The sequence below is a fragment of the Erinaceus europaeus genome, chromosome 15 (assembly GCF_950295315.1).
Source record: "Erinaceus europaeus chromosome 15, mEriEur2.1, whole genome shotgun sequence".
NCBI lineage: Eukaryota > Metazoa > Chordata > Mammalia > Eulipotyphla > Erinaceidae > Erinaceus > Erinaceus europaeus.
Window position 1 is genome coordinate 47,945,156 of NC_080176.1, and position 27,221 is coordinate 47,972,376.

General features: G+C 37.2%; 1 protein-coding gene and 1 pseudogene across 1 annotated transcript in view; both read left to right on the forward strand.

Annotated features, from left to right (window-relative positions):
• ASXL3 (ASXL transcriptional regulator 3) overlaps positions 1–17,786 on the forward strand; it is a 229,028-nt gene extending 211,242 nt beyond the window's left edge. Inside the window, 3 exon segments of the mRNA XM_060173676.1 lie at positions 1,619–1,724; positions 5,357–7,301; positions 9,711–17,786. Of these exon segments, the coding sequence (XP_060029659.1) occupies positions 1,619–1,724; positions 5,357–7,301; positions 9,711–13,436 (5,777 nt within the window). The 3' untranslated portion in view covers positions 13,437–17,786.
• Positions 17,787–25,709: 7,923 nt separating this feature from the next.
• Positions 25,710–25,858, forward strand: LOC132533287 (U1 spliceosomal RNA; annotated as a pseudogene).
• The last annotated feature ends 1,363 nt before the right edge of the window (positions 25,859–27,221 follow it).

A 27,221-nucleotide genomic window follows, 5' to 3' on the forward strand; every position in this document is an offset into this window, starting at 1 on the left:
ATAGTCTCCAGACTCTTTTAGATTTGATATCAAGCATCTTAGAACCAAAATGCCAATATCAACTCACCATCTTGCCTTTAATATCACTATTCCTTCTGCCTCATTTCTCTCTCTCTTCCTACATCTCTCTCTCTCTTTCTCTCTGTCTCTCTCTCTGTCTCTCTCTCTCTCTCCTCTCATGTGACTTGGTTTCTTTCTTTCAAATTATAATGATGTATTTACTATTTTCCTCCAGGTCCATCTGGTCACAACTTTTTAAATGTTCTGTGAATTGAAACCATCATAAACAGTCCCATAGATCTTGGCCCAGTTGTCAGCTCCATCTCTCACCCATGCTCTTGAGTAGTCTGCTTGCTAAAGTCAACAGTGTCATCCTCTTACTAAGATACCCATTGTGCTTACTTCTCCCTCATTACATGCCACCAGAATTTTTTTTCTCTTTTTTGTCATTTTTGGGCTTCACTACTCAAAGTCAACTTTTTCAGACTGACAGAAAAAGAGACAAATAAGGGGAGAGACCATAGCACTAAAGCTTCCTTCAGTATGATGGGGCCAGACTTAAGTCTGGGAAATGCATATGACAAAGCAGTATCCAAATGAGCTCTCTTGCCAACCTGACTTGATTTTTTTGAGAAGAAATTCAGAACTTTCTCTGCACTATGCATTGGGTAATAGGGCTTAGCCTACCTTTTCCATTTCATTTCATTCTGTGTTCCAATCACTGGTCACTCAAAGCAACATAAATATGCATACTTACATCTTGGTGTCTTATGATATAATTACTGTACTGAGGCTTGGTAATCCTTTAAAAACTGATTTAAAAATGAACTCTTATATGGTCTTTCCTAGTCAGTTTAGGAAAAATGAAACATTTTACCTTCTTCACCTTTACTGTCTTTATTCATATGACCTCTATTGGGCATTTGACTTTATTTGGTAGGCAGATGTATATGTCTTTTTCCACTGGACTGACTTCAATAAAAATACTGGAGATATATTCTGTTTCTTTCATTTGTGATCCCTAGTATGAAATGTATTTGTTAAGTGTTTCACAGTTCATTTTTTATAAAGTGACTATTTGGATGACATTTATTTTAAAAAAACAAATATATATAGATACTATTAGCAATATTTGGGCAAGCAAGATAACTTACCCAGGAAAGTGTCTTTTCCATCATATGCATGACCCAGGTTGTAACATGGACCTAACTGGGAGAAGCAGTGATGTCTTTCCCTCTATCCTTCTGGCTTTGTCTCTATCTGAAATAGTTGCCTGAACATGTAGCCTTGGCAGTTGCATACATGTACACACACACACACACACACACACACACATACACCTAACAATAGTACAAGTCCTTAAACTCTGTGACATTCATAAGCATTTACAAATGGGGTTTCACCATACTGGAGTAAACCTTAGTGCTGTTGTACCATCTTCCTCTCCTTTTGTGTTTCTGTCTGCTTCTCTATCTAAATAAAAAAGAATGACTCATTGCTGTGAAGCCCAGTGACAACAAAAAAAGGCCATTCAAGTTAATTACATTTCTTTTTTGCTACAGTTGGGCAAAAGATAAGGTCACTTTTGTTAAAAAATATATAATTATTTTCTTCCTAGGAGAATTTACTCCAGAGATGCAACTTCGGATAAGACAAGAAATTGAGAAGGAAAAGAAAACAGAACCTTGGAAAGAAAAATTCTTTGAAAGGTTTTATGGAGAAAAGTAAGTAGTACAGATTTTTTTTTCCTTATTTCTCTTTGAAGGAAATGAAAATGTAATTCTCTGCTTCACATAACACACTCATATGCTGTAAAACTTAATAAACCTGTTATAAAAGGCAATAGTCCCTCAGTGTAAGAAATTTCAGGTAAAATTATAGTAGCATGTCAGCACTTACATTTTTAAAATGCATTTTCAGAGGCTTATAACTTCCATGAAAATTCATTTTTGACAGAAAATAACACATGAAATCCTACAGAAGTCAAGTTTGGCTTTGTTAACTAGATTTCAGTCAGAACATTCTGGTTTTCTGGATGAGTATTTTCATTAATGAATACTTTAAAGATATAGTTTTAAACACGTTTCTCCTATTTTACCCAAAATATTGACTATGTATATAGATTTTTGTCCTTGATTTAAGTAAAATTTGAATTATTATCATCCTTTACCTTGTCTATCAATTTCTCTAGGTATAATCTGTTTTAACTTATTATTGTTACTGAGTAAGTAGGTATAAGTGTTCTTTCAATATAATACCAAGTACATGGAAGTGTAGTAGTTAATGACTGCACTGAGTTGAAAGTAGTTTCTTCTTTGCTATACAATTAGCAGAGACATAGCCAACTTTGGCAGAATTCAAGTTTCATGGGCATTCAGATCCCTAAGTCAGAAGAACTTAAAAGCTGACAGTGCTTGTATTAGTTCCATCTTTATTAACGTAAACTTTACTTTTATATCTATAGTTAATGGTTAAAATCTGTTGCTGTGTCAAGTACACCGAGGTGGTGGTAGGTAATACAATCTGTGCCACCTGATCTAATTTCACACTCCCCCGGTATCCCCCCCAACCTCCTGTAAATGAGGAAAAGCATGCCAGAAGGAGTTTCACATGAGTGCTCTTCATGAAAAGGAATCAGATAATTGACTAACAGCCTGTTTACTCAGAGTAGGCTAGCCTTTGGTGAATTCTCTTAACTAGCCCTGCTTGCAAGTAAGGAGGTTGGTTTTTAATTGCTGTCCCAGGAATCCTGGATGCATATGCATATTAAAGCAAAATGAAACACAGATAATTAGTATCTTTTCTCTAAAAAAAAAAAAATGTGGCAGACTAAGTAAGCTATATGTCTTCATATTTAGACACCAACAGAACTACTCAAACCTAGCTGCAGCAAAATCCACATCAGAGTTTTTAAAGAAAGATGCAGATTTCTGGGATCCACTGCAGATCTTTGGAATGAGAATATCCACTTGAACCCAGAAATCTATTTTAGACATTTTTCATTTCAGGCTGATGGCTAGCAGCATTTAGAACATTGGAGGATGAGAATGGAGATCAATCAGGAGAACACTCTCCCCTTCTGTCTGACAAAGAAAATGTTAACGTTCTTTATAGTAATAAGAAAAGCAAAACCTAGTTAGTTGCTGCCAAAGCTCTAGCCTTTATTTTTTTTGTCTAATTTTGGACTTAATCTTTTCTCAGTTCAATAGTGTATAACTAACCTCTCTTCGGTGTCAGATACTATCCTAGATGACCACTAGAAATCATTCATAGGACTTCCTAGGCTCTGACCTCAAGATTCCTACATTCTAGAGGCAATACAATGCAGGAAGTAGTTGTTCATTCAACAAATAATCGTAAAACATATTCTTGTACTTATAATTTCTAAGTTTTGCAAATTTCACACAATCTTTCTAAGAATCCTATAACATGAATATCATTATTATTATTATTATTATTTTAACTTTAGGAAAAGGAGAGGGAAATAAGACCAAGTAATATTCCCAGTTTAATACAGCATCATAATTCGTTTACTTGGGATCTTAATCTAATAGGTCCTTCTCATAAAAAGTGGTCTGTTGATTTGTTGTCTAGTATCTGGAGATTAGTGTAATAAGTGTAATACACTTTGTGTAATAAGTGGTGTACTGTGAGCGGTACTTCTTGCCATCTAAAATTAATTCTCTGGGATCAGGGGTTGTTCACTCAGCAGGATCCATGTGTTATTATGTGTGAAGCACCAGGTTGAGTCCCAGTTCTACAAAGAAACACTATGGTGTGAAGAGAAGTTTCATAGATGGTGAAGTGATATGTAACATCTCTTCTTCTTTCTGTGAACCCCTGTCTTTCTACCTGAAATAATTAATAGCATGAAAATACTGGTCCAAGAGTAGTGGAATCTCATAAACAATAGGCCCTGGACCTCAAAGAAAAAAAAAAGTAAATTTTTTTTCCAATGAAACTAAGGAGATATTGGTTCAGATGTAATTTATACAGTGCTCTTTTCCATATGACATAATATATATACATGATATTTAATAATATTAAAAGTATTTAACCATACCCTGCTTAGCCAGTAAATCATACCTGTCAGTTTATTCCTTACCTAGTATTACTGGTAACTATGCTACACCTAGGCCTAAAGTACCTTATTTCTAGCTGATTATTTTGCTTTAACATATTTGCTTATGGTTATTCTTCTAATTTAGTATAATATGGTTTTAAATTATGGCTTAGTTTCAGCCTTTCTTGGGGGGACATTGAAAGGAGAGAAACCAGTTATGACGACAATATGTTCACATATCTTCATTTCAGAGCCTTCTGAATTGTAGTAAAGAAGTGGTAAAATACACAATAGTTCCCATAGTTTAATTTCCCTTTCCATTTAAGAAATTAATTTGAGAAAAAAAGCTATTGTGGATTCCACTGATATCTCATCCTGTGTAGATATTATCATATCTGTATTTCTTCAATCAAATGTTTTTCTTTATTTCAAGTGATCTTATTTTCAGCTTATCTTTGTAGTTGTCTATATTAAAATTTAACTTTATTTAGAACATCATATTTCTCTACCATCTGATAGTGACTTAATTTGGCAATAAATAATGACACCTTTGATTGTTAATTCTAATTAGCTTTGCTTTATGAACATTAGGCTGGGTTATTTCTTGATACTCTTTACTACTGCTATGTAATAACTTTACAGTAAGAAAGCTTCGTGAAAGAACTTAAGTCTTGCCTTAGACAAATGTAATCTAATAGAAAGAATCGTCTTTGATGACTCCAAATACATTTTGTTGTCATTAGTAAAATTTTCACATTGTCTTGGGCTAGATATGTAAACACTAAAGCAGAGTCTTTGAGTAACACTATCTCTTATGTTGGTTTAAGAGAACTTAATTACTCTTTGGAAGTCAATTTAATTTAAAGATTTTGCATCATACCCATCTTCTATTGATCTTAGTTACTTGGCTCTGCAGCATCCTCTGAAGACTGTAATATGTAACTCTCTTAGTCACACCTTTTTTTATAAGAGCTTATATATTTTTTTATTTTTCTGTTCACATTTTATAATCTTTTGAAACATATAATTTTCTCAATTCATCTCTATTTGCTATGAAATAAAATCCAACATATACTTTAAGCTGGCATATAGTCTATCTTAATTATGATTGTAAAAGCAATACAAACCAAGTCATCATAAGCTAATGTGTATAAATTAAACCTGTCATTTAGTGATTTTAAAATTAATTTGATGGGTTTACTCCTGTTGAATTCTATGCTTGTGAGGGATCTAAATTATTCCTTTCATGTTTTGGCACTGAACATTAGTTTAATATCTTTAATTTCTGTTCAGGTTAGGAATGTCAAGGGAGGAATCTATAAAACTCACTTCTGGATCAAGCAATGATAGAATTGAAAGTAATTCTTCATGTGGGACCTCAGGTCTTTCTGCACAAACTTCCTCAGAAGAAAAACAGCCCCAAAGCATGAAAAGTCCAAATTCTTTGGATCCTGATATCTGTGATACCCTTTGTCCTATGGTAGATGTAGGTAAAGATGTAATGGCAGAATTGGAAACAGAGGATATTTTGATTCCTGAAGAATCTGTGATTCAGGAAGAAGTTGCAGAAGAGGTAGAGACGAGTATCTGTGAATGTCAAGACGAAAATCATAACACAATTCCTGAATTTTCTGAGGAGACTGAAAGTCCAGCTGATTCTCATGAAGAGCCACCAGTAGCACTACAGGAAGATAACTTGGAATCCTGTGTTGTTATGAATGACGTCTTAGAAACGCTGCCTCATATTCAAGTTAATATAGAAGAGAAATCACAATCTTCACATGAAGAAATGTCAGTTGTTATCGATCAACTAGAAGTCTGTGACTCTCTCATCCCTTCTACTTTATCTGTGACTAATGTCAGTGACACAGAACTTAAGGAGCCAGAAACTGCAATAGAAACCAGTACTCCACAGATAAAAACAGGGTCGTTGTCTTTAGAAGGCCAATTTCCAAATGATGGAATTGCTATTGATATGGAGCTACAGAGTGAGCCAGATGAACAGCTTTCTGAAAATGCATGCATCTCTGAGACGTCCTTCTCTTCTGAGAGCCCTGGGGGACCCTGTACCAGTCTGACATCTCCAGGAGTAGATGCCCAGTCTACTTCAGAAGAATCATGTACTCCAGCTTCCCTGGAGACTACATCTTGTTCTGAGGTGTCCAGCACTGAAAATACTGACAAATATAGCCAGAGAAATCCCACTGATGAAGCCCCTCATGCATCTTTGATATCAGAAGTGTCTCCGATATCTACTTCACCTGAAATATCAGAAGCATCTCTAATGTCCACTTTGCATTTAACATCTGAGGCATCCCCAGTATCTAATTTGCCTTTAACATCAGAAACGTCACCCATGTCTGATTTACCTTTGATATCAGAGACTTCTTCAGTGTCTTCCATGCTTCTCACATCTGAGACCTCATTTGCAACCAATTTGACACTTCCTTCAGAAACATCTCCAATTTCTAATTCGTCCATGAATGAAAGAATGATGCATCAAATAAAGTCACCATCCATTACTGAAGAGCCACTCTCTCCCGAGAAAGATGAAGTTTCTGCCCCTGCTAAGCCCCTAGACAAGAGTCTTCTCTCTCAACAGAAGAATCTGTCAAATACTTCTGAAGTCATCAAAATGGGCTCTTCTTCCTCCACGCCTGACCCATTTCCATTGGATGAATTACACAATAAAAACTTGAGTCAGCAGCCCTGTAAGTCACTTGTTGAAACTGAAAAGTCCTACCCCGTTACAATTCCCAAACTTCCTTCAACAGAAATGATAAAAGTTAAAAACCATAATGTCTTACAAAGAACAGATAAGAAAGGTGTGTCCTCACCATTGGAATTACCTGTCTTTTCTGAAGAGACAGAAAGTAAGGCAAGTGAGCTTCAGTCAGCTAAATTACAAGACAAGCAATTTGTCTCATCAGTGGACAAGGCTTCATTTCCAGAAGGCTCTAGAAATAAAACACATAAGCAAGGGAACACTCAGAATCGCTTGGAGACTTCACATAATTCCAAATTGTCAGAGCCTTCCAAGTCACCGGATATGATAAGAAATGAAAGTAGAGACTCAGAGATATCAAAAAGGAAAACAGTAGAGCAACACAGCTTCGGAATCTGTAAAGAAAAGAGGGCTAGGATAGAAGATGATCAGTCAGCCAGAAACATATCATCTAGCAGCTCACCGCAGAAAGACCAGCCTCCAAGAGAGGAACCCAGGGTCCCACCGCTCAAGGTATAGTGTTTCTCTGAAAAATGACATATCTATGCGTATATTTTTCTACCTACACACTTAATTTTTCAAAACTTAGGTTTTCTACTTTCTGGGATTTATGTAAAAGGAATGAGGAAGGGAGAACAGGTCCTGGAAGAATCAATATCTTTTAAGGATTACAACATATAAGATAGAAACCTAGAAAATTTGAGAGATAATTCAGTGACTTATGTCTCTGTAATTGTTTTGTGACCCCCTAGGGAAAATATTCTCTGTCTCTCTGTCTCTCTCTCATGTGTGTGTGTGTGTGTGTGCATGTTAGTTTTTTTAAAAAAAAAATCTTTGTAAAGAAATTTACCCACTCTAATTTTCTGTTTTTATCTTAGCCTATTTATGTAATTATATAATGAGATGGATTATTTTATCACTGTACTGGTCTCAAATTATGAATATACTAAAGCTTTGCTCTTACTAATCTATGTTGTTCTACTCTGATATCTATGTTTTGTATATGATTTATAATGCCCATGCTACTGACTTCTAAGAGTGATGTTATTTGTCATTCTGCTTAATAAATCAGTCCCTATAAATAAGGTTCTAGAGTTGTAAAAAGTTAATATTCTAATTAAAAACTTGATATGAATTCTAATTTTTGAAGCAAAGAAAGTAAAAATGTAAATAGTATATACTTTATTTAAACTAGCTAACAGATAATTTTTAAAATATGTATTTTATTTATTTTAATGAGAAACAGAGAGAGAGACCAGAGCACTACTCAGCTCTGGATTATGGTGGTACAGGGGATTGAACGGGTTTTCAGAGCCTCCAACGTGAAAGTCTTTTTTGCATAACTGTTCTGCTATCCCCCCCACACACACATTTATAAAAATATTTTATGTATTTTAATAAGAGAGAAACTAGGGCACTGCTCAGCTCTGATTTAAGATTGTGCTGGGAATTGAATAGATCACTGATAGTTGGTAGAAGAACATTTCACTTGTTTAGTCTTGAGCTCTTGCCTTGTATGTTTTTACTGATTTTAATTATTCTGGACCAATAGTTAACAGAGTAAATGAATCTCTCCCTAAAGTCTTTTCTGTGGAGCCTTTGATTTAAAAGTGGCACATCACAGTTTGAAAGTATGAAGTGAGATAATTCTACCTATCAGTTATGGCAAATTGTTAAACTCTTGGGTGTCCAGAGATTGCAGTGTAAATAGAGATATGTAGGGCCAGGTGGTGGCACACCTGGTTAATCACATACATTATAGTGCACAAGCATCCAAGTTTGAGCCCCTGATCCTCACTTGCAGGGGGAAAGCTTTACGAGTGGTAAAGCAGGGCTTCAGGTGTCTATCTCTCTCCCTGTCTATAGCCCCCTTCCCTCTTGATTTCTGGCTTTCTCTATCTAATAAATATAATTTTCAATAAATAATAAGTGTAGAAATGCTAAAAACATACAAGTACTTATTAGTTATAGGACCCTAACACAGTCCAACTTCTGGAGGTTGACATTTTCAGTCGTATAACAAGGGGCTTTTACTCCATTCTTTCCAATTCTATAACTCTGTTACTAAGCCTGTTCTTGGTGCCAGGAGCATCATAGGCATTGTTATGCAACGTTTTTGGTTTTAGTCTTAAATGTTGGCTGTTAGGCCTTAAGCACTTAAGCATTTTCTGATAGTGACTCTGGTGTTAGGTGAAGAGTGTGAACTGGCATATTTACCGAATTCAGCAAGTCAGGTTGATAGTATCAAAAGAAACTACCGATCATAATTTCATATTACATTTATAGAAAACAAAACAAGGTCATTCCTTTTTCATACCTCTATGAAGAAAGTAGTCCAGGAATAATTTCTCTCATTTTACCATGGAGTTGGGCAACTCGTATAGCAAGCTTACTATGTATATATAACACAGCAGAGTAGGTGGTATGAGAGAATAGATCAGCCATAGAGTTTCTGGTTCTGTGAACAACAAAGTTCAGATGCATAAAGCCTGATCCTCTGGCTAGGACTTTTTTTTTTTTCTATGTCAAACTAAGACAGATAAACTCAAGTAGAATTACAGTCCTAGGTTTTCATGCCAACAAAGACAATGATTTAGAAGCTACATAGCTCTCAGTCTATTTAGCTAACTTCATTTTAAAATGCATGGATCATGTTTATACATGCATAAGGAGTTAGACGATATTTTATTCTTATACCATATGGAGTGACTACTTGATGTGTTCAGAGGTTAAAAATAGGTTTAAATTGTAATTATTATTTATGTTTGACTAGAGAGATTCTTTGGGGGTTTAGCTATAATTCATTAAATACTGTGAGAGAATGCAAGATACCCTCTCCAGACATTTGCATCTTCATGTTCTATTTGCCTCCCATTAATGATGTGTGAAATGTTTTATTTTTATATCCTCCCCTCCCTATAGATCCAGCTTTCCAAAATCGGGCCACCGTTCATTATCAAGAGCCAGCCTGTCTCCAAACCAGAGTCTCGAGCATCCCCCAGCACATCTATCAGTGGGGGGAGGAACACTGGTGCCAGGACCCTTGCAGATATCAAGGCCAGAGCCCAGCAAGCCAGGGCCCAAAGAGAGGCTGCAGCAGCTGCTGCGGTGGCAGCTGCAGCAAGCATTGTTTCTGGTGCCATGGGGAGCCCAGGAGAAGGTGGAAAGGCAAGAACTCTAGCACATATCAAAGAGCAGACGAAGGCCAAACTCTTCGCAAAGCATCAGGCCCGATCCCACCTCTTCCAGAACACTAAAGAGTCCCGCTTGCCTCCACTCAGTTCAAAGGAAGCACCATCAAGCTTAGAGGTGTCTTCTACTCCTGAAGTAAAAATCGAAGGTTCTACTGGTGTCATTATTGTCAATCCTAACTGCAGATCACCTAGCAACAAGTCTGTGCATCTCCGGGAGACCACCACCGTATTACAGCAGTCTCTTAACCCAACAAAATTTCCAGAAACTGCCACTGACTTATCTGTTCCTAGTTCTGATGAGAGTATATCAGTGTCACATTTATCTGAGAAAATTGTTTCATCTACCTCTTCTGAAAATAGTAGTGTGCCTGTACTTTTTAATAAAAATCATGTCCCTGTATCTGTGTGCAGCACTGCTATGTCGGGAGCAATTAAAGAACATCCCTTTGTGGGTTCTGTTGATAAATCCTCTGTCCTAATGTCTGTTGACAGTGTGAACACTGCAATTTCTGCTTGTAACATAAATATGTTGACAGCAATGCAAGGAGCCGACACGCCATGCATAGCCATTCTACCAAAATGCATTGAGAGCACTCCTGTCCCCACCACTACAGAGGGCTCCAGTGTGTCGAGCTCCATGGATGATAAGCAATTGCTCATATCAAGCAGCAGTGCTAGTAACTTAGTCTCCAGTCAGTATACCTCTGTGCCAACTTCCTCCATTGGAAATAAATTGACAAACCATCTCCCTCCCAGCTCTGTCTTGATTCCCCCAGCAGGAATGAATAGTAGATTTCCTTCTGAGAAGATAGCTGTGCCTGCGAGTGAGGAACAGACCACCCTGTCCATGAATACCACTGTGAGAGCAGCCCTCAGCTGCAGGGACTCTGTGACAGTCACAGACACACTGGTTGCACGCCCACCTGTGGCAATGTTTACTGGAAGCATGCTAACGATAAACTCTTATGATAGTCCTCCTAAGTTAAATGTTGAAAACCTGGATAAAAATGCAGGGCCTCGAAACAAAGCAGATAATTCGGGAAAACCCCAGCAGCCTCCCGGGGTCTTTGCACCAGCAGCCATAAACAGATCGATTCCATGTAAAGTCATTGTAGACCACAGCACCACGCTGACCTCCACATTATCCCTGACTGTCTCCATCGAAAGTGCAGAAGCCAACTTGGACTTTCCGAGCAGATCTGTGAGGACAGAAGCAACGATACAACCCATGGCATGTCCTCAGGTATCTGTTATCAGCAGGCCTGAGCCTATTGCAAATAATGGTGTAGATCATGGTTCCAGTTTCATTGCTGCTTCTGCAGCGAAACAAGACTGTAAAGTGATGCAGACCACCTGTGCAAAGGTCCGAGAAGTACCCCTGGTCATCTCAGATAAGTTAGCTGAGGTGACTGCTCCTAACAGTAGTTTGGCTGAGCAGACTCGTGGCCCAGCCACTTTCAAAAGTGAAGCAGACACAACCTGTAGCAATCAGTATGCCCCAAGTAACCGAATTTGCTGGAATGATGAAGGCATGAGGAGCACAGCACAACCTCTGGTTGGTCACTCGGGTTCAAATAAACAAAAAGAACAGCTAGAGCAACGTGGCCCAACGACTATTAAAACTGAACACACCAACTACACACACATGCCAGAACTTCCCTCCAGAAATCTCCTAACAAGTATCACTCTGCCTGTGAAGTCTGAACCTCATGAAATGGACAAGGGCTTTATAATGGACACAGACTTTCCGGGCCCTGAACTGCCTCCTCCCCCAGCCCCAGAGGCAGTTCCTAGTGTGCAACAGACACTGAGTGTGAAGGTTCCCACCTCTGCTCCCATGGAAGAGGCAATTTCCTTAGCTACAGACAACCTAAAAAGAGTCCCTAGCACAGGCAGCTCAAGCTGTCGTCTGTCATCTGTAGAGGCTAACAATCCACTGGTGACACAACTACTACAGGGCAACCTGCCTCTGGAGAAAGTGTTACCTCAACCAAGATTGGGAGCCAAGCTTGAAATTAACAGGCTTCCTCTGCCTCTTCAAACTACCTCAGTGGGTAAAATAACATCAGAGAGAAACATTGTGGAAATGCCATCCAGCTCTCCAAATCCAGACGGGAAGGGCTACCTGTCAGGGCCTCTTGCACCACTCCAAATGAGAAAGCGAGAAAACCACCCCAAAAAGAGAGTAGCCAGGACTGTGGGGGAACATACCCAAGTTAAATGTGAACCAGGGAAATTGTTAGTGGAGCCAGATGTTAAAGGAGTGCCTTGTGTCATCAGCTCTGGCGTGAACCAGCTAGGACATGGCCAACCATTTAAACAAGAGTGGCTCAGCAAGCACTCCATGCAAAACAGAATCGTCCACAGCCCTGAGGTCAAACAGCAGAAGCGGCTGCTCCCTTCCTGTAGCTTCCAGCAGAATATATTTCATATTGACAAGAATGGTGGATTTCACCCAGACGCCGGTACCTCACACAGGCAGTTCTACCAAATGCCTATGGCTGCCAGAGGGCCCCTTCCTACTGCAGCGCTGTTGCAGGCTTCTGCCAAGACCCCTGTGGGCTGTAATGCATTTGCATTCAATAGGCATCTTGAACAAAAAGCATTGGGAGAAGTTGGCCTTTCTTCAACACCTCACCAGCTAAGGCTAGCCAACATGTTGTCCCCCAGTATGCCAATGAAAGATAGTGATGATATTGGAGGGCCTGCACACTCGATGCCAAACAAAGCACTAGTGCACCCAACACCCCCACCGCCCCCTCCCCCACCACCACCGCCACCGCCACCCTTGGCTTTGCCTCCACCTCCACCACCACCACCACCTCCACTACCTCCACCTCTTCCTAATGCAGAAGTCCCATCCGATCAAAAGCAACCCCCAGTTACCATGGAAACCACTAAGAGACTTAGTTGGCCACCGTCCACTGGCATATGTAGCAATATAAAATCAGAACCTCTTTCTTTTGAGGAAGGTTTGAGCAGCAGCTGTGAACTGGGCATGAAACAAGTTTCTTATGACCAGAATGAAATGAAAGAACAGTTAAAAGCATTTGCTCTAAAAAATGCAGATTTCTCTTCCTATTTGCTTTCTGAGCCACAAAAGCCTTTTACCCAATTAGCTGCTCAGAAAATGCAGGTGCAGCAACAACAGCAGCTCTGTGGAAATTACCCAACAATACACTTTGGTAGCACGAGCTTCAAAAGGGCAGCATCTGCAATTGAAAAGTCCATTGGGATTTTGGGAAGTGGCTCCAATCCTGCCACAGGCCTGCCTGGTCCAAACGCTCAGATGCCCGTTCAGAACTTTGCCGACAACAGCAACAGGGATGAACTGGAACTGAAATGCTCTTGCAGGCTGAAAGCCATGATTGTGTGCAAAGGCTGTGGGGCCTTCTGCCATGATGACTGCATAGGACCTTCAAAACTCTGTGTAGCTTGTCTGGTTGTGCGATAAGAGCTGAATGCAAGATGCAGTATCCCTTTTCAACACAGAAAAGCCAAACTGCCTCAACTACAACACATTGAATAACTCAATGGTTTATTGCATGCTAATTTATTTTACTTTGGAACATATTATCTTTTCACTATGGGATTATTACTTTCTTGTATTTCTCAGAGAAGAGTGTGTCACAACCTAGTAATTCAACAGCATGTCTTCTACATATTTAGTTGCCATTGCAGCTTCTAAAAATGGCTGTCTGTCTGTATGCAGGTATCTTTTTTTCTCTTTAATTATTCCAAACATAGAAAGGAGAAGGACACAATACTATAGAAATGCAGGTGTAGGGATATGATGGAAAAAGTGATGCATGGTGGTTATATATTCTTACATAGATTAACCTTAACTGAGAAGGCTTTACCATTAACTCTTCTGGACCAACCTTCACTATGGTAATTATATCATACTTGGAAAGGGGAATCTGATTTAAATGTATATGATTCCTTACACTTAACTCACGTCACAAAACCTAGACGAAGGGAGGCATGCCATTAATGAACTACACTGTTCTGACTTACTTTCCTCCTATTTTTACTGTATCCAGAGGCTGACACGATGTTTGAACCTGCCTCGGACATTGTACACACATTGAAGTGAAATTGCATTATGGACCTCATGCCCAATAACTTAGGGTGGGACGCTGGACACCTAATTGCCAGTCAGTTGCCAGAAGAGAGCCACAGGTCCAGCCAATTCCAGATTCCATGTGTAGCTATGAGCAAGTATGAAAAAAAAAATCCCTATAATTTAAAGCAAATGCGATGTTATCTATGCCAACACACAAATGGGTTGTAATGTAGATACTAGTATATTTTATTTACTCCAATACAATTGCAAGATAGTAAAATTGGGGGGAGGGATTAATTATAACCTTTTATTGGTAACTCAATGCAATATGGCTTCCGACTTTGCAGAGGCTGACCACCTATTTTTAAAGTGTCATTGATTACAACAAAAGGACTCCAGAATTGACGTGTTTTCCTGAGTAACTTTTTTTTTTCCCCTCATGTTTTACTCTTGAGTTACATTTAGTTTTGAATTAGTCCTTATCCCCTTAGGCAAACTCAGTATATTTTTTTTTATATTTTGAGGAGTGGAACTGCTTTTGAAAAGGGGATATTGCATCTTACCAGTATTGTCAGTGCTTCTCCAGTAAAGTCTTGGATGTTGATTTGAGCTACATTTTATATATACTGACCACTCACATTCCAGAGGAAAAGCTTTAGTTCAGGAGGTCCTGTTCCCTAAGACAAGTTCAAAAGCACATGCACATTGTGGGAAGAGAAGCAAGGATAACAGTGCCCATCTAACTTCAAATTACAGAGCACAAAGTGTGGAATGCCATTAATCCACTGATTGATTGTGGCTTTAGAATTTTCTTTAAATGGAGGTCAAATAATCTATATCCAGGGTAAGAATGACAGATATTGTCAGGGGACCATCCTAATCAATGTACACTTTTGACATTCCCTTAAAACATGTCTTAAAGTTTTAACTGGAATGAGCAGAAATTACATTCCGTGGGTGGGCATTATTGAGGATAATCAACCGTAGTATGTTTTATATTCTCCATATTTGTTACTGTGATGATGCCAAATTTCTTTAGATGATAGTGATACAATTGTATAAATAAATTGCTGGGTAGTGAAATACGCTTTATGTTCAAAAGTAAGAAAATCAAAGAGTGGCCTCCTTTCTGTGGCCAGGGTTCGGTGCTTCAATACTGTCATTTCAGTTTTTCTCATTACATTTTACAAAATCCGTGTCTGACAAATCAACAGTGCACTCAAGCAGCCCCTCACAAGGAATGCAGCTTCAGTACCAGTGGATCATAAGCTTGTTCTGCGTCAGGGTGTACTTCATGGCATCCTCATCCATGATGTCTCTCGTCTGCTTGACTCTCTCTTGCTTTAATCTCACAGAAGCGAACAATATAATATAGACACTTGCATGTCAACTACTTCCAAATTCAGTTCCTGCTCTTCCAGTGTCAGATACTGTCTACACCAGCAGATTCAAAACTACAGTAGTAACTGACATGGTGTTCTTGTGAAAGAAACTCCAGTCTACAGATACTGCACTCTATCTATGAGGTACATTGAGGCTGTTGTGCTTTTTGAGCTCATTCACACTTCCGCCACTATAGACCCTGCAAGTTGCTTACTGGGAATAAAGAAAAGTGTCCTTTTGTATGCTTGATTTTTCATATAATAGGATTGAAAATCTATCCTTAATCATGCATGGATTCTATTATCCAAGTTCAAAAAGCATACTTTTTTCCTGTGCCCTTGCTATTTTTTTTTTACCCCAGTTTTAAATTCCTAGTATTCACATATGGTTTATGTCATTGATAAATTGATATCTTTGGGTTAAGACCGAATGGGAAAAAGTAAAATGAAACTTCAGAAGTACTATGTAGACCAAATCTTTTACAGGTGTTCAATTAATGAGAAGACAAATGCCAGTATATTTGGATTAAGTGAGTTCTTAGTTTCCTGATATCCACAGCTATCTGCCTAAAGTGCAAAAGAAGTATGCTCTTTACTAAGTGGTTACTGTGGTGTGGTGTGCAAAATTTCATATGTTTATACTCTGATTGTTGGACACTGTTAACACTATGGAAAATCGAACTTGCACACGCAATGTTTTTGTTTTTGTTTTTTTTTTTCCTGGCCACAAAGGATGTATTTTCTTTAGTAGCACTTTTGGGGCTGAGGAAGGAAGAAATCTGCTATTCCCTAACTCCCCCTTCTCTAGGATGTGCATATGTGTGAGGTGTATAAAAACATTTAGGTAGACAATGGACATGTTAATAAGAACAGTCTGATGCAAATTCATTTCAAAATGAATTTTTACTCCCCCCAAGTGAGGACAGCAGAAATGTTGGTGAACTGAACACCATAGTTATATACTATTTGCCAGCTAAGGTCTAATTTGAATTAAAGAAAAACTTGAAAACATACAAGTTTGAATCTGATTGCTGAAAAAAAAAAAAGAAAACAGGTTCATGCATATTGGTGCTTCTTAATGGAGTTAAGAGTAAGACTACATGATATTGCAGCTCTACTTTGTTTGCAGATGCATAATTTCAAAAGACGAGGTAGCTATGGCCTTGGTTTCCCAGTGCCTCCTTGGTCTGGTGAATTCCAGGTTACAGAAGCTGAAACCAAGCTTAGGGTTGCATCCTGTAGCTCCTGTGTGGAAGTCAGCACCACACTAGCTACCTGGCAGGAATCACCCACTGAACTTGAAGTGCCGGGGGTCAACTGTCCATCTATGTGTTTCCAGAGAATAATGTGAAGAGTCCTGGAATAGGAACTCGTCATTCTGTCAGGGGCCGATGTAGCCAAAATGTCATTGAATTTAAGAATCTTGTCGTCTTTAGTCCTCATTCTTTGTCACTGTAAAATGAACAAAAACCATTTTTACTATAATTTAAAAGAGCTGCTTTTTTATAGCACACACTATTTCGTTTTGTACTATATTTGATAGTTGCAGACTAATTTAGACTGTAGAAAAATCTTTGTATTTGTACTGTTCACGAATGTTTCAAAGAAAGTGCTTTACTTGGTTGCCATAATTTTCTTGTACTGCTGTATTTTCCCCATTTCATGGAAATCTAATCTGATTCATATCTTCAGTACATTTTTTTAATGTGTTGTGTTTTGTTTGGGTTTTTTTTTTTTGTCAGTATTTTGAATGTTTACATCTGTTTGACATTAGCCATTTAATGCCTTTAAAAAAAAAAAAAAGGCGGTATTCCTCCTACAGTGTAACAGCAAAATGTGAAATCAACCCTAAAGTAACATACATGACAAACACAGATTGGGGCAAAGGCTCTGAGCATACATAGACATTTTATATCAGCATACAGAAAAGTAAAAACCCTCCTTCCGTCCTCTACCAAAGAATATATTATTCCCATAGGAAAAACTCAGAAAGGTGTGTAAAATCCTCAGAAGGGGGAGCAGTTGATTCAGTAAGACTGCTACAATTTAATACTGTTATGCTTGCTTTGATACCTGACTAAATGTGACTGAGTGCAACAAGCATTTAAAACATTTTTAGACAGTGTTTTGTTTAGAATTCAGGGATCATGCATTTTTAATGGTGCTGTTTGTTTTTTTTATTTCTTCTTTTCTACAAAGAAAAAAAAGTGTTGCCTACAAAAGTGACTGCTCACGATACCGTAAGTTAAATGAAATGTTTGTCTCTTCATGTTTCTTTGCTTTTCCCTTTCTCAAAGTAAGGATTTGGGTTTCAATATTAAATATTCTGGAGAAAATAAAGAAATTAAACATCAAACACTTGTCATTATTTTAATTAAGGTAACATTGGTTTGATATATATATATATATATATATATATATATATATATATGTATTTTTTGCAACTCTCCAAAAGTGATTTATCACACCAAAGCCCCCCCACCAGGGTTTATTCTCCGCCCAACCCCCCCCCCCCCCCCCGTCCTTTCTCCATTAGGAACTTCAGTACTGCAGCCTGAATCTAAGTTTGGTATTGATTTTATCTGCTGCCTTAATCGTCATTTTTTAAAAAAGAAATGAGGTAAATATATGTACAATACATACTAGTGATTATATTGAAAATGTCAATTAAGAAACAGCATATTAGGGGGTCGGGCAGTAGCACAGCGAGTTAAGCACACGTGGTGCCAAGTGCAAGGATCCCAGTTCGAGCCCCCGGCTCCCCCACATGCAGGGAAGTCACTTCACAATCAGTGAAGCAGGTCTGCAGGTGTCTATCTTTCTCTCCCTGTCTCTGTCTCCCCTCCTCTCTCCATTTTTCTTTGTCCTATTCAAGAACATCAATAACAACAATAATAACTACAACAACTATTTAAAAAGGGGCAACAACAAAAAATAGCGTATGGGGAAATTTTATACCACTTAATTGTATTAAAAAATGAATTACTTATTGGTATAGTGAATTGTCAGCATGTACATAAAACTGTAGGTAAAATTACCCAAATTAAAACTTCTTTGAAATTGTATCTGCGATAGTTGCTTTAAATATATTTAAACTTTTCTCTTTTCATAAAGATCATGTTGTTTCTCTATGTATACTAAAAGACTCAAAAATTGTTGCTTCCATATTCAATTTTAACTTTGAAAATGAATTAGCTTTCAAGATTTTTTTAAAAAGAATTGCTCTGGTTAGTAATACCCTGCCTTAAATATCATAGCTAAAGTACTTGAACAAAAATGCTTTGAGCCATTAGAACAAAATTGCTTCAGTTATATTTACATTGGCTTTAAAATATGCTTATCTTTACAGTAAGATGAATCAGAAAGCATTAAACTAATTGTTAAATCTTACTTCAACTGTTTTCAGCTATGTTGAAAATACTTTATTTAGCCACCAGATGGCGAAAGAGGATATTTACTTTTGGAAGAAAAAAAAAAGAAAAAGAAAAAACTCAGAACAAAACATGCTTTTCCAAAAACTAGAACTTAAGTGATTATAATAAAAGAAGTCTAACTTATCCAAGTAAGTTAGTAAGAAATAAATGCTTCTAGGTGTTATGAAATTGCTTTCCTGCCATAATCACAGTATTTTTTTGTTCTTACTAATATATTTACAAAATGTTTTCTTAATTTTATTTACACCAGAATTTTACATTTTATTGCACTATTCAATAGATATAATCCAGTTTAAAATTCATTAGAGAAAATTAAATGGTCCAGAATTCTTAAAACTGTTACTTACTGAAACTTACCTGAATATTTTGTATGTCTTTCCTTACTCTCAGTAAATGGTCACAATGTAAATATTTCATTGTTCCTGTTAATGTGACCTGGCATTCACTCCCAAAGTCTTAAGTTTTCATGTGTGTCCGCAATAGTTGTTATCTAAGAAGAACAAATTTATCCAGTGATTTATCTCTTTTCAGAGACATTTCTATATAATTCAAGATAATTATGTTATTTAGAAAGAACCTTGCTAGAAAAGTAGTTGATATAGCAGTTTCAGAATTCTTTCTGCAGAAATAAAATTGAAGTAAAGTCCAAGACAATAATTCACCATTAAATTATTTTAATATTGTAGTTAAAAATCACCTAGACAGAACTCACACTTATATTTATATTACTTGCAGTGATATATAGAAATGGAAAGTTGGGATCTAATGCCATAGCTAATCTGCAAGTTTCAATTGGACAATTCCTTCTACCAAAATCAAGTTACTTACTCAACCAATTATCATATATTATCACTATTTGGCAGAATGTAACCTGGTTTACAAAGCAAACTCAGATTATTTTTCAAAATAAATGCTTTTCAGCTGTTAGTAATCATTGTAGTAGCTGACCAAAAGTATGGTTAATCTTAAAATACTTTGCAGTCCTATAAGACAGTGACCAGCCCAAACAGATGTTAGCAAAGTAAAAAGAAATCCCCATATTACAAGTGACTGAGAATCATATCAGTATAAGCAAAGGAGCCTCTTTGAATTAGCATGTATCAGTAGTTAGGGTTTATAGTCTATCCATTATATTTGTGGAAAAGTTTATTTCTGAAATACTTTTAAATAAGCTATAATTTTATCTACAGTCATACTTTTAAAAGAAATTGTGTAGTAAATTTCAAAGTTGAGCTTCAACCCAAACATAATGAAATTTCTAAGTAGTTTTCTTTTTCTGTGTGTTTTTCATATTCACTGTTCAGTGGGATGCTGTCCATAAATACTGACATGGCCAAAAGGTGAGAAAAACAACTGCTTTAACATAAAGTTCTGGAAATTTGCAGTGAATTCTAAACTCGGTTTTTGTAAGCTCGTCACAGAGTATGATAAGCTTATAAATGGAAAATAAACTTGACCTTTTAACTTGCCTCTCTAGTTTCAAATTATGATTGTTGTTTAGAAAAACACTGTGTCCCAAAACTTCATTTTTCACTGATAAGGCATCATACAGAGGTTTCAGAAGAATGCAGACTGCAGTGCGTTGGCTTGCAGCTTCCAATTCTGGGGTGTTGTAATCTGTCAGGTAGAAGAAACTGACCGATGTCAATTACTAAGGAAAGGTGGGTTTCTCCAGGGTGTCCTCTTCCTATCTAAAAATGTTTGTACATGTCCATTTACATAGAATGTTAAGAAAACAACATGATTCATTACTGCAAATTTACTTACCAGGTAGGTTAAATTTCAAAATGAAGAATCAAACAATTCTATATACTAGTGGGACAGACCTCCAAGGAGGGTTCTAAATCAAAGAAACTAACACTTCTTACCCCATAGTCTCAATATTAATTTCTTTTTGTATTACACCTTTTTTGGGGGGTAAAATAGCCTTTATTTCTCCAGGGGAAAAGGAAGCTATGGGAAATGAGTTGATATCTTAAAGGGAGACACTCAGCAATTTAAAAAATTTAAAGCTACATTTAGAGTAGCACTATGGATAATTTATTACCCTAATCTTCAAATACCCACTTTTGTTATTGCCAGAGGGTCTGTTCAGAGCATACCACATTACTTTTAGCCATGAGAAAATGAAATTGGTGCTGCTTGCTGCTAGTTTTTTTTTTTTCTGTCATTTTATATAATATATATATACTGGAAAGTTTTTGTTGTGGGAAAAGTTTTTGTCTGCAAAGTTGCTCAGAAGAAATTGAGACTAGAACACAGATCTCTATATTCAATATTTTCTTATTAAAACCACTTTATTCATTTCCAATAATATTTTTACATGATCTGAACATGTAAAAATATCACATATCTAGAGAGACAGCACAGTGGTTTGTGCATTAGACTTTCATGCCTGAGTCCCCAGAGTTCCCTCCCAGATTCAGTCTCTCACACCACCATAAGCTATAGTGCTCTCTATCTTCCTCTCACTAAAATATTTAGATATTATCTCTTTGTGTGAATCAACTTAGACATTTAACAGTATGATATAGTACATATGGTCATTGCCCCAGAATTCTCTCAAATAGCAGATTGTCTATTAAAATGATAATGGGGGGGGGGAAGCACACATTACCATGCATAAGGACCTGGATTCGAGCCTCCATTCCCCACCTGTGGGAAAATGTTTCACAAACAGGAGAAGGTATGTTTCTCCTTTCATTTTTTCTTAATTCACTTTAAAAAGAATTTTTATTATCTTTATTTATTGGATATAGACAGAAATCTAGAGGGAAGGGGAATGATAGAGAGAGAGAGACACCTGCAGCTCTGCTTCACCACTTGTGAAGCTTTTCCCCTGCAGGTGGGGACTGAGGCCTCGAACCTGGGTCCTTGCACATTGTATAATATGTGCTCAACCAGGTGTGCCACCACCCAGCACCCTTGGTATACTTTTCAAAATTTTATTTTACTTGATAAGAGAGAGATAAATTGAGATGGAGGGGATAGAGAAGGGGAAGAGAAACAAAGAGACTCCTGCAACACTGCTTCACAACTTGCAAAGCTTTCCCTTTGCAGCTGGCTGGCAACTGAAACTTTGAACCTGGATCCTTATGCATGGTAACACGTGCACTTAACCACTTGTGCACCATTAAGCCTCCCTTTCTCTCTTCTACCTCCCTCTTCCCTCTCAATTTCTCTCTGTCCTAAAAAATTAAATAGAAAGAATGAGAAAAAGAAAAGAAAAAAATATGGCCACCAGGAGTGGTGGATTCTTATTACGGGTACTGAACCCCAATGATGAAACTGGTGTCAATAATAATAATAATAAAATTAAAAATAGAGGGGGCAGGTGGTTGTGCACCTGACTGAGTGCACATGTTACAATGTGTAAGGACCAGGGTTCAAATCCCTCCTCCTCACATGTAAAGATAAAGCTTCATGAGTGATGAAGTAGGTCTGCAGGTATATACTATCTATCTCCCCCTTCCTCTCCATTCCTGTCTCTATCCAATAGTTTTAATTAAGATCATAAATTTTTAAAAATAGATAATACCAGGGAGTCGGGCTGTAGTGCAGCGGGTTAAGTGCAGGTGGCCCAAAGCACAAGGACCGGCATAAGGATCCCGGTTCAAACCCCGGCTCCCCACCTGCAGGGGAGTCGCTTCACAGGCGGTGAAGCAGGTCTGTAGGTGTCTATCTTTCTCTCCTCCTCTCTGTCTTCCCCTCCTCTCTCCATTTCTCTCTGTCCTATCCAACAACAACAACAACAATAATAGCTACAACAATAAAACAACAAGGGCAACAAAAGGGAATAAATAAAATAAATATTAAAAAATTAAAAATAGGTAATACCTATGAAATGTTATATAGCAAATGCTGCAAAATATTCATAGGTATTGATTGTAACATTTTTTAGAATTATCCTAATAATAATCACTGTTATTATATTCATTAATAAATGAGGAGCCTGAGGCTTAATTAAATAGAAAGAAGACACATCATGCATCTGAGATATAAGATCTTTTGAGATTAATATTCAAAAGATAAAGTATATAGAGACAATTACAAAGATTGATATGTAGTAGAAAAATCTGAGGAAAGTCAGAAGGTCTCATGTCTTGAAATTTCAAGTTATAGTTTACTGAAAAGGATTATAAAATAATTCTAACAACTGGGGCACTTTTCAGTGCCAAGATTCTTTGAAAAGTCAATGAAATAAACATTTCTTTTTTTTTTTTAAGAATTTATTTTTTCATGAGAAAGATAGGAGGAGAGAAAGAACCAGACGTCACTCTGGTACATGTGCTGCCGGGGATTGAACTCAGGACCTCATGGTTGAGAATCCAATGCTTTATCCACTGCACCACCTCCCAGACCATGAAATAAATATTTTCTTATTTTTTTCTACATTACTGAAGGGGTTAATGGTTTATAGTATAGTTGTTGACACAATGTCACATGTCCCCAGGATATACTATAATATGCCCTGCACCCAGCTCCCCCAGACGTCTCTAACCCACCTCTTTCCCTCCTTCCCCAGAAACCTTACTTTGGTGCAATGTACCACACCCAGTCCAAGTTCCACCTTCCTTGCTTTCCCTCGCTGTCTTTGCTTCTTAGTTTCCATCAATAGTAAATGTCATTTAGTATTTGTTTTCTTTCTGGCATTTTTAAATCAACATTTTTTAATGCTAGGTGATATTTTATAGTGGATATAGTATTTGACCAATGGCTTGATTCTTTGAGATAAATGAAGTAATCCTACACATTTCTTTATGTATTGTGCTGCAGTAGTTTCACACTTAACCTTGTTATAAGATAAAGGATCTTATCTCGGGAAATGTTATTCAAGCTTCTTATCATCCCAAATGGATTAGAGCTGAATGGGGAAATAATTGACAGGATGAAAATTTTGTAAAAAAAAATCTTTGAAGTTATGAGTTAGAGCAGATAGCGTAGTGATTAAATAAAAAAGACTTTCATGCCTGAGACCCCAAAGCCCCAAGTTCTGTACCTGGCATTATTATCAGCCAGAGATGAACAGTTCTCTGGTGAAAAGACCAACAAAAATTGAACTCATAGTTAAGATTGAACTACATGGCTACTTCAAGTAGATACAAAGTACAATATTAAGGGAATGCAGTATGAGAAAAAAACTTTTTCTGTGTTACACTTTTTCAATTAAAGTACAAAAAAAAATTTTAAGCCATTTATTTTTATGGAAAATGGTTTTCTACTAACTTCGTCTCAAACAGTACAGATGGTCTGGTTTGCTTTAGTATTGTGGTTTCATGGCCTGTGTGATTCACCAGATCATCAGCATCTGCTCATTTCATTTTGGGTTTCACTGTTGTAGTGATGGCTAATAATGTGCATTAACATTTTTGATCACTGATCTTGAGAAGAAAATTTGATGTTATCATCTACCTAAATTAGAAATAACGTGCCCGATGGGTTTAGATTCAAATTAGTGAGAAGCTGGAAAGAAAGAAAGAAAGAAAGAAAGAAAGAAAGAAAGAAAGAAAGAAAGAAAGAAAGAAAGAAAAGAAACAAAGAAAGAAACAAAGAAAGAGAAAGAAAAAGGAAGAAAAGAAAGGAAGAAAGAACATACATATTCATATCTTCGTGTCTTGTGATGTAATTACAACTTAAAGTTTGACATGATTAAAGTAAAGGACTTTTTACATTTTAGCTAAGTTAGCAAATTATTTAAGTAAACATCAAGCTAATTTATCAGAATGGGGAAAATTTGCTCTAGAATTGGCTATTTAAATAGTCACTCCTTAAAATATTACTATAAGAGATACTTCTTTTTTGCTTGTTTGGTTTTGTTTTTTGTTTGTTTGTTTGCCTTCAGAGTTATCCAGGCAATCCACTGCTCCTGAAAACCATGTTTCCCCCATTTTATTAGGACATAAATAAAGAGAGAAGAGGGAGGGAGAAAGGGAGAGGGAGTGATAGATAACTGCAGATCTGCTTCACCACTTGTGAAGTATCTCCCCTGCAGCTAGGGAGCTGGGGACTTGAACCTGGATCCTTGCATGGGTATTTGCACTTAGTTCTATGTGCATTTACACAGATGTGTCACATGTACTTCAGCACATAGATATCATCTGCTCTTATAGTTTACAGTTGGCTGATAAAAAAAAATGTGACTGTGTCTACGGCCATACCAACCTGAACACGCCCGGTCTCGTCTGATCTCGGAAGCTAAAAATATGACTGTATAAATGGTCACTTTTCCAATAAGACATCTGATTTCCTGACCCATAATTCAACAGCTAAATGTATACATATCTTACAGGCTAGCTACTGAAAGAGAAGCCAATGTCTCCTCAACTGTGCACAATACAATTTTAGACTGTTTTTTTTTTCCTGAATTAGAATTTATGGCTACAAAGAGCTTCCAAGTAACTATTGCAAGTAATAGAATGAAACCTATGAAATATCAAATGTAGTATCTTATCTAATTTTGGTATCTCTAGTAAGATCCTTTATAACATAAATGGCCCATTCGTATATTTAGCAGTGTTTTACTTTTTGCTATCTCTGCCAGGGTTTGTCAGAGATAGTTGATACAATTGCCACAATAAATAGTTAAACTCTCTTGAGTTTACATGCTGATGAGGAAAAACAGGAAAGAGGCAAGGTATAACATATCTGTTTAAAAGAAATCGATGAGGAAAAATGAATAGTAAGGATATAGGACATATTTTATGGAAGTTATAAGTATATACAGGGCTGCTAGCGAGGTGTCTATGGACTGAATAGTGTGCCTCTTCCCCAAATGCATGCACTGACACCTTAACTTTAAATGTGGCTGTATTTGGAAATAGAGCCTATGAAGAAGGATTTAAGGTATACTTACCTGGCAGAAGAGATACCATGATCACGAAGGTGGTTTTCCCAGGGCAAGGTTTATCCATTGCACCCCTGAGATTTCCCCAAATGTGGGAAACTCAACTGCAGAATTTGTGGTAGTGGGGGTCTGTGTTTGTGCTCTCCCCTGAAAAGAAAGAAATAATTAAGGTTAAATGATATCATAAAGATGGCACCCCAGTGCTGTAGAATTAATATTCTTAAAAGATATCAAAGTTCTCTCTCTCTCTCTCTCTCCCTCCCTCCCTCCCTCTCCCTCCCTCTCCCTCTCCCTCTCCCTCTCCCTCTCCCTCTCCCTCTCCCTCTCCCTCTTCCTCTCCTTCTTTTATCCTTCCAAGGCAATAGAAACTGACATCTACCAACCAAGAAGAAAAGTTTCACCAGAAACCATATTGGTCAATGCTTTGGACATCTCCAGAACTGTAAGAAAATATGTGGTTTTTTGTTTGTTGTTGAAGTCACCAAGCTCATAAAATTTAGCTAATTAAACTGGTAGCATTAGAGAATGCAAGATGATGTGGAGGTTCAGGACATACCAGGTGGTCATCTTGTGGTGAAATAAATTTAAGGCCCTGAGCCTTAGGATGGGGTAGTAAATTAATTTACAAATTCATTTGAGGAGGATTTTAAACCAGGCAAAACAGCAAATTTTATAGACCTTCCATTCACCAAGGCTCTTTCATGATTGAAGGCCATGTTCTTCATAAATCAAGCAGTTCTTAATTCTAAGACACTAAAATTGCTCCAAAATTAACATCTACCAAAGCCCCTTTACTATACGAGTCTTAAATAAATTTTAAATAAAAATTTTAAAAGATTTTATTTATTAATACAAGATATACAAGGAGAGAGACAAAATAAGAACCAAAACATCACTCTGACACATGAAATACTAAGGATCAAACTGGGGATCTCAAACTTCCAAGTTCAGTGCTCTGCTCACTGCAACACCTCCCAGGCACAGCTGGCTATAAACATTTAAAAAACTATGGCCAGAGAAGTTGCTAAGTAGACAGAGTGCATGACTTGCATTTAAGAAGTCCTTGGTTTGATCCCCAACGTTGCCAAGTGCCAAAAGGAGTGTGCTCTAGTTCCTCTTGCACATAGAATTAAATAAATAGTTTTTTAAAAAAAATTGTAAGCAGAGATATGTTTTATCTGGTGGAAAATTTTATCAAATTAAAAAAAAACCTTTGAAAAATGTTTACACAACAATCTGACCTAAAGTTGATAATTGCATTATCTAAACTACAAAGCTTAAAAAAAAGATAATAAAGGAACTAATATGCCCAAGGTTTGCCTTTCAGCAAATTCTAGGATGTGCAACAGCCTCAGCTCTGAAGAATACCCTTGCATTTCTATTATTTTTAATTTTAATTTTTTAATTGTATTTATTGGATAGAGACAGAAATTGAGAGGGAAGGGGAGACAGGGAGAGAGACAGACACCTACAGCACTGCTTCACCACTCATGAAGCTTCCCCCCCTGGAGGT